Below are 8,349 nucleotides of genomic sequence, written 5' to 3'. Positions count from 1 at the left end.
AATCATATTTTATCTGAGTCTGCAAAGTTACATATCTCTCACATAGTAGTGGAGTATTATCTGCAATAGCCAATTTCCCTCAGAAATGCAGTGAAGTAGAAAGTAACACTATACGGAACTGGAGTTAATGTATTCTGTTACTAAGTTTCCACCTCTGATCACACAGGCATTTGCGGTTTATATTTCACCAAACATTCCTATCATCAGTGTATTAAGATTTACATCCCAACCACTGTCTGTTTTAAATACAATGCTACAATTTGTGTTTTTTGCGGCTGTGTTTGTCAATTGTTCTTGTGTTGCTTTATCAGAAGTAGAATTTTTCCTTAGATTAATACTACGTCTCAAATTGTAATGACCATAAGCCATAGACTGTTTACCAAAAATCATCATTTTGGCTGTTATTTTATTTTTTTGTGGCCACGTTTTTGTCCACTGCATCACGCGCAAACACACGCGACGCTTGTTCCTATTCTCGGATTGGTCAGCGCTGCCGGGAAACATTGTCCTGACATGTCAGCTGGTATAAATACTTGGAGCAGCCTTCTTTTTACGCAGCCCTGTTTTATGAGGGAAAATGTATCGTCTCGGTCAACAGTGTATCCCCAAGATCGCCTTCAATTCCTTTTTATCCGCTGTGCCACGGGAATATTTTCATTTTACGAGACAATATAATAAAAGCTGGTCGTGTATTGGCTGATTTTGGATCAAATTATATATTTATCTGCACGAAAATGCCGAGGACCAAGAAAAAGAATGGCAGGGGTAAGTAAGCGACCCAGCCGCATTGCTCTGGCCTTGCTTATTTGGCTTCTCTCTGCTGGCGGTAGTTGTAGTTCTTTTTGTGTTGTCAGTCCATTGAGTGGAGTTGGACGTGTTTATAGTAAGGACTACAAACGTTAGAGTTCTGGCCTACGTCACAACACAAAGCTAACTAGCCGTGGTCACACAAAGCATTAGCTAGCTACTTCTACAAAAACGTTCCACCATACGACAATATGCGTTTGCTTCATATTTATTGACACACTCGTTTAATGGTCACAAACTAATTTATACATCACAAGAGCCCTCAATTAACTTTAACCTTACAAGCTAACCTCAGCTAGCTAGCTAACTAACTAACGTTACTGTCAACTCCCCACTACCAAGATGCAGCTTTGGTTGCTAGGTAAAGTTAATTTAAATAAACCTAACGTGACTTCTGTGACAACTTGACTCTGTAGAAGAATACATTGTTGTAGCTAGGTCTGCAAACCAAAGACATGACGTTATTGCTAGCCGGCTTGAACTCTGTAAAGTGAGATCGTCTTGTGTTAAGATTGACCTCAATCTTTAGCCTAGTTTGTGGCTAACGTTACTGGTATTAATTCCGACTAACGTTGGCTGACTTTATACAAACATGTAGCATATGGCAGATAATCGTTTTGGAAATTGGTTAGCAATAGGTTATTATTGTCTAGCGACAGAAGGTAGACATGTTGGACTCCAGAGAGCGGGGTGGAATAGAGGCGGCGCCCGGTTCTCAGAAATCAGCTGTCGTGGGGGCAGAGCAGAGTCCACGTCAACACAGAAATATCCTCTTGTTAGGTGGATAAAGTGGCCTTTCAAAATCAGCAGACAGTGCTGCCTATAGCGTGTATCATGGCTTGATATGTTCCTTCTTGATTATGACTACTAAGACGTGTTCCCAGTGATGAGCTTTACTAGCATGTCTTCCAGAGGTAAATTCAGACCAAATACGCCTGTTGAGTCTGGTTGCGGTTCACAAACATTGAGGAAGCAATTTTCCTACATATGATTTTCACATCCCCTATTTTATTTTAATTTTTTCTTTTTTAAGCTGTGAATTTTCACAACTCTCCCACACTTGTCTTGTTATCAGGAGGACCTACATATTCTCCATAGAGTAGACCCTGGCAACCATTTAAGTATTGTGTGTTTTAAGGTGCCTGTTGTCTGCAGTTTTTTTCTCTCTCCAATTAACAGTATTTGGAATGTTACCCTTTTGGACTGATAATCACTGGATTAAAAACTTGCTTCCTCCATGACACAGTTGCTTGCTCGTGTTTTTGGGCTGTACCAAAACTGAATGAGTCTATTTTGAACAGTAGTTGTGCAGCTGAAATCGATCACTGTGGCAGATTGTCAGAGCTTCTGTCATGTTACAGAAGTTCAGTTGTGTTGACTGACACATGTCCCTCAAACCTGAACATAATGTTGTGTTTAAACAGTCAACAGAAGTATGGGTTTCCCTTGACCCTGCCAACATGTTGCATTGTCCTATAAGATAGAAAGTACAGCAGGATAAGGCTTTTTAAAGGACAGATTAGATAACTGCAGTATTTGCTACAGTACCTGTGTGCAGCTGGGCTTACATAACTGGCTAATCCAGACCTACAATTTCTGTGCTTATATCTGTCTTTTTTAAAAAAACAAATTTTTCAGGGGGGCAGCATGGAAATGTGCAGCCTTTCAGTGATGAGGATGCCTCCATTGAGACCCTCAGTCATTGCAGCAGCTTCAGTGACACTGCCAGTGTTGCAGATGAAGGTAAGTTTGTGTGTACATCTGGGTATGCAATTATGTGTTTTTATATGTGCTTCAGTCTTAGTTTCAACTTGAGTATGTATGCTGGCTTTGCTGTCATTGGGTGTTTGGCATGGGCCAGTGTTTGCAGTTTGTGTGCACTTATCAAAAGGCATTGTATTGGATGCCTAGCTTATCTCTTGGTCTTAAATTTTGCCATGAAGTTTCTTATTGGGCAAACGTATTAGTGAAACTGACAGTTTTTTGTTTTATTTGAAATCAAGGACCTCCCTAAAAGTTACAGAACCCTACCATGAAAATTCTGCAGTTCTTCCTATGTTTTGTGTCCAGTAACTCGTATCGATACTGTGAAGCATATCAGGCAAGTTTCTACATCTTGTGGTGTTGCCAGGTGGAGAGGCCAGTGAGGACACAGCCCAGGAGGATTTCCAGTACAAGCTGAAGGGGTTCATAGACAGCACGGTTGATAAGAGGTAATTCAAAGTACTCCCTGCTTTTCAGCAGTGTACATACACGTTATCTAATCTTCGCATGCAGACGGTAACATGTTTGTGCAGAGTTTCACTTTAACATGAGATGCTTGAACATATTGGCTCCCAAAACAATATGTATAGGAACTTTTAATTTTGAAAAGTATCTAATTCCTTAGTGCTGTTCAATCATTTAACTCATAGGGCCCTAAGCCAAGCTATTTGCCAAAGCAGTGGGTGTTTAGCACATGCTCCTTGCATTGGCTAACTTTTTTTTGGTGAAGAATTTCACTGTCGTGCATCGCTCTTCAGCCAGGTCAGTATTAAAGGAGAGAGATAATGATTTGTATAATGGCAAAAATGTATGTTTGTGTACCTGTTTTCTCAGTGCTAAGACCAGACAAGGGGCACTGGATGGGCTTAAGACGGCAATGGCCACACGGATCCTGTGTGAGTTCATCTCCGAGAGAAGGATGACTATCACAGACAGCATTGAACGCTGCCTAAAGAAAGGTACCAGAAAAGAGAATAAAAACAAATGTGTTTTCAACAGTCTGGTCCTGTTTTCTAATGGTGCAGCAGATGGGTCTTTTTTGATGTGTGGTGTTTGTGTGTGTGTGTGTGTGTGTGTGTGTGTGTGTGTGTGTGTGTGTGTGTGTGTGTGTGTGTGTGTGTTGTGTGTGTGTGTGTGTGTGTGTGTGTGTGGGTGTGTGTGTGTGTGTGTGTGTGTGTGTGTGTGTGTGTGTGTGTGTGTGTGTGTGTGTGTGTGTGTGTGTGTGTGTGTGTGTGGTGAAATTTTTTTTTTAATAGTTGTACATGTTAGTTAATTTAATAAGATTTGTTATTATATATTATAAATCCACTCATGACAAATGTCCCCTGAATTTGAGGAACCCGTTAATGCCCACCCCTCTCACTGTCAGGCAAAGGAGAGGAGCAGCGGGCAGCAGCTTCTTTAGCCTGCCTGCTGTGTATCCAGCTGGGCTCTGGCATCGAGAGCGAGGAGGTGTTCAAGACGCTGAAACCCATCTTCAAAAACATCCTGGCAGATGGATCAGCCAACATACAAGCCAGACAGGCTGTGAGTGCCTAATATTGTCGGTGGCAGAGCAATATATTTTTATGACATTGGAGGAATGCACTGTTGACAGGTTGAGGAACCGCAGCCACACTGTAGCTGCTACTAATGTTGTTTATTTTTTTTCTTTCGGAAATGACAGTGTATAAACTGGGGTGAAGTCGACTGAACAAATCTCTGCTTCTCTAATAGGTTGCGACAAGTCTGGGCCTGTGTACTTTAGTGGCAGAAGATGACATTTTGGTAAGTTCTTTATCACCTTTGGTGTCTTTTTGGTTGCTTGACAACTCTGGGCTTGAGGGCAAGCTGCCATTATGTTTCCTCTACAACTTTTGTCAGTTGTTAATTTGTACTCTATTATCGGCTGTGACATTGCCTCATTCAGTCTTAACATTCATGATGTCAACAGCACTGGCAGCTGATCTTGTACATGCCTCAAGTAATTAAGTCATTCACGTTATTTGTAATGTACTTTATAATTTCCTGAAGTGTTTTTGAACACTTAAAGCATTTTAATTCTTGCATTGCAAACCACAGTCCTCATATGATCCCTGCTGTTTCCTGTTCTAGGACGTGCATTCTACCATGGAGTGCTTTGAGAATCTGTTCACCCGGTCCTATACGAGGAAGGATGGTACCTGTCCTTTGATCAATCCCCAGACAAGCCAGCTCCATACCAACGCCCTGCTGTCATGGGCACTGCTGCTCACCATCTGCACTGCCAGCCAGCTCAAAGACATCATGTGCAAGTAAGCAACTCTGGTCCACCTTTTACCTAAGTTAAGTTTTCTTTAACCACACATCATTTTATTTTACTGCCACCCAGATAAGTACAAAAAACTTGTAAGAAATTTTAATATATTTTTCAATGCACGTGTTTTGTTGTGCAGACACCTGCCTAAACTACCAAGATTGCTGGAAAGTGAGGATGTCAACATGAGAATTGCTGCAGGGGAGACCATTGCCCTGCTCTTTGAGTTGGCCAGAGACATGGACTCTGTAAGTTCATTGCCATTCCTGTAGTGCAGTGTATTGGGACTAAAATTGCAACTAAATTACTGATGTTGGATGCAAAAGGGACTGTATCATGTTTATTTTGCTCAAAATTGACTCTGTCTGTCTTTTTACTTTTTCATTGGTCATGAATGCAGCATTTCTTTGTTTGTCCCTTCAGGAGTTTGAGTTTGATGACTGGGATGAACTGTGTGACAAACTGAACGCGTTGGCCACAGACTGTAACAAGCACAGAGCCAAGACTGACAAGAGGAAGCAGCGGTCTGTGTTCAGAGACGTACTCAAGGCTGTTGAGGTGGGTGTTCACTGACAGTTGACAGGACCTTGATTTGCTAGGTTTTAATTTACTTTTTAGATGCCTCCTCCTCCTCCTTATCCTGCGTCAAAGTGACAGGCTATAGGTGGAGTGTGGCTTCCAATTTAAGAATCTGTTTCTGGCAATGGTGAGTTTTTCTCACCTCCTGTCTTCCTCTATATTCTTCCAGGAGGCTGACTTCCAGTCAGAGACCATTCGCTTTGGGACAGAGCGTATGACCATTGACAGCTGGGTCAGAAAGAGGACCTATGATGCCTTCAGAGAGTTTGTAGGCTCTGGGATGAACTACCACCTACAGGTAGGGCTGTGCAATTAATCGAAATTTAATCGTGACTATGGTTTTTGGCTCCCAACGATCACAAAACCGAATCGAGAAAAAACATTATTTAGCTCATTGTGTTTTGCAAGTAAACTCTTATTTTCTCGTGTTCTGAATGGGGGGAGGAAAAAATAAAGTTTAAATAGGAAAAGTATTACGGCAAATTTCACAGATGCGTTTTTTTGCGGTTGATTTATTTAACTTTTTTTCCACTGTTTTTTAAGTTCAATAATTGCAACATCTTTCCAGAAGTTAACAAGTAATCGTGTCAAATTATCGTGATTTCAATATTGACCAAAATAATCGTGATTGTTTTTTTCCCATAATCGAGCAGCCCTACCTACAGGTATGTTTGTTAAAAATGTCGGTGGACCATGGCGTAAATGTGTGATTCAATGACCACTCAAACTTGAAATGCATGCGATTCAACATTTTTTAAATATAATTGCACTGCAGAATCATGAGGTTGGTTTGGGTGATGTGTAGTCTATATCCACAACGTTCCACTGCCGGGATTGCTCCGGTGCCGCCGGAAATTCCGCCAGATTCACCTTTTTACGGCCCTATGTCCGTTACCTTCCGCTTTCTTTGCGCTGGAATTTTAAACTCCAGTGGATTTCTGAGGACTATGGTTAACTGCTCCTCAGATCTCTGCAGGGAAAATCCAGACAGCTAGCTAGACTATCTGTCCAATCTGAGTTTTCTGTTGCAAGACTAAAACAACCTTTGAACGTACACATGTTCCACCAAAACAAGTTCCTTCCTGAGGCCATTTTGCAGAGGCTCCGTGCGGAGCTTAGCGCCGCCCATGACTATTGTGATTGGTTTAAAGAAATGCCAATAAACCAGAGCATGTTTTTTCTCTTATCCCGGAATGCTGTGTGGAAGGTCTGGCAATGCGAGACTAGGTCTGATGTGTAACAGGAGCTCTTTTCTCCTGCACTGAAATGGCACTTAAAGACCGTGAAGATCTGTAGGCCTGCCTGATGCAGGAAGACAACACTTGCAACTTGATTTAGGATAATGTTTCGTAATGTAAAAGCCATTACAAGTAGCTAGTCAGAAAGTAGTCAGCACTCTGGCTGGCAGCAAGTGCTTGTGTATAAGTGCAACATTTCACAAGTGAGACAATGGAACATATTTCAGAACCCCCTAACACTAAACGGTATCTAAAATGATCTAGCTACTGTCGTTTACATTTTGTATTATGTTTGTAATCATTTCGTAGAATTGTTTCCTTTTTAATGAGTGCCGTTTTTTTTTTTTACTTCTCCTAATCAAGGCAAATGAATTCATCCGAGATGTTTTTGAACTGGGACCACCTATGCTGGTTGATTCAGCAACAATGAAGGCCATGAAAATCTCTCGCTTTGAAAGGGTATGTACACACACCTATAGTTTTTTTTTTTTTTTTTTTGTAATAATTCTTGTGTCAAAAGGCACTTAAAACTCTAGCATCTTACTTTTTGGAAGCTTGATATTTGGTGTGTTAGCCACATGAAATACTGCATATAATTGTAACTTTAAAAAAAAGTAGTTATTTATTTTCTATGTTTGCATTAACTTCCCCCACTCAATTTTTCCAGCATCTCCACAACTCTGCTGCATTCAAGGCTCGGACCAAGGCCAGAAGCAAGTTCAGGGACAAGAGAGTGGATGTGGGAGAATTTTAACTTTTTTTTTTTTTTTTTTTTTTTTTTAATCTTTTGTTTTTCACTCTAATACCCTATTCATCAGGCTTCCCTGCTTTTTAGATGAATTGTCACAACTTTGTGTCCTTGTGATCCTCTCTCAAAATATATCTTTTGAATATCAAACCCTGACCCTCTGTAGACTTGAAAGGTGGCTTTATCACAGATGCTCTATAGTGGACAAAACATTCTTTTTATAACCTCCATTCAAGTCTACAGGAGGTAAGTGTTTGATAATCAAACCATAGGTTTGGAGTATAACTTTAATGTATCCACTTAGATGGTGGTGTTGTACATATAGTGTATATTTGTCTGCTCCTCATGTTAATATTCATTAGGTGGCTTTTTCTTTTTTGTGGACATAAATTATATAATTTTGCCAGCATTTGTCTTGTAGGTCTAGTTAGTTAATAGCAATGTCAAGACATGTTGTGACTGATGTAACACTTTGTTGAATTTGTATTTAAGTTGTACTACCTTGTTTTCTTAGCAGGTTATTTATGTAGAACTTTGAATATTCTGCTGTCTTTTTAGTATTGGGTATGTAATCTAAAGGGCAAGGATGGTGAAATAAACACAAAAGCTGTAAGAAATGGCTCCCTAATCTTTGCTCATGTTTATTATACAAGATAAACTGGCACAATGATGCTGACTGACCAAGATTAGTTTAAGATGCTCAAAGCATCATTTCCCATTGTTGAAAATAAAATCGGCAGGTTTCGGGGAAGTGACTTGAAACGTCACTGGAAGAGGAGATAGCAAGTGAGTTTTAAAAAAAAACGAAATCGCTGCTTCTCTTTGAAATCCTGGCAGAGATATGAACATCTTTTTAAACTAAGGGGCAGTACAAATCTTATTTATTGCTACTTTGACATATCAAAGTGAAGGATCTTGTGGCCAAGATGACGGTGTCA

General features: G+C 40.4%; 1 protein-coding gene across 1 annotated transcript; it reads left to right on the top strand.

The window, feature by feature from the left end:
* The first annotated feature begins 545 nt into the window (after nt 1–545).
* On the top strand, nt 546–8,039 carry ifrd1 (interferon-related developmental regulator 1). The gene is made up of 12 exons (XM_039792229.1): nt 546–765; nt 2,446–2,550; nt 2,939–3,020; nt 3,406–3,530; nt 3,941–4,098; nt 4,288–4,338; nt 4,666–4,844; nt 4,986–5,094; nt 5,270–5,404; nt 5,595–5,723; nt 7,027–7,122; nt 7,331–8,039. The coding sequence occupies exons 1-12, from the start codon at nt 735–737 to the stop codon at nt 7,415–7,417; spliced, it is 1,287 nt and encodes a 428-aa protein (XP_039648163.1). The 5' UTR covers nt 546–734; the 3' UTR covers nt 7,418–8,039.
* The last annotated feature ends 310 nt before the right edge of the window (nt 8,040–8,349 follow it).

The sequence above is a fragment of the Perca fluviatilis genome, chromosome 23 (assembly GCF_010015445.1).
Source record: "Perca fluviatilis chromosome 23, GENO_Pfluv_1.0, whole genome shotgun sequence".
Lineage (NCBI taxonomy): Eukaryota > Metazoa > Chordata > Actinopteri > Perciformes > Percidae > Perca > Perca fluviatilis.
This window is presented reverse-complemented; position numbering and strand designations above follow the sequence as displayed.

Excerpts from the sequence above, each read along its gene's own strand:
- ifrd1 (XM_039792229.1), top strand. The coding sequence starts at position 735 with ATGCCGAGGACCAAGAAAAAGAATGGCAGGG. Across the intron at positions 5,724-7,026 it reads GGATGAACTACCACCTACAG|GCAAATGAATTCATCCGAGA; the intron begins GTAGGGCTGTGC and ends CTCCTAATCAAG. Across the intron at positions 7,123-7,330 it reads AAATCTCTCGCTTTGAAAGG|CATCTCCACAACTCTGCTGC; the intron begins GTATGTACACAC and ends CAATTTTTCCAG.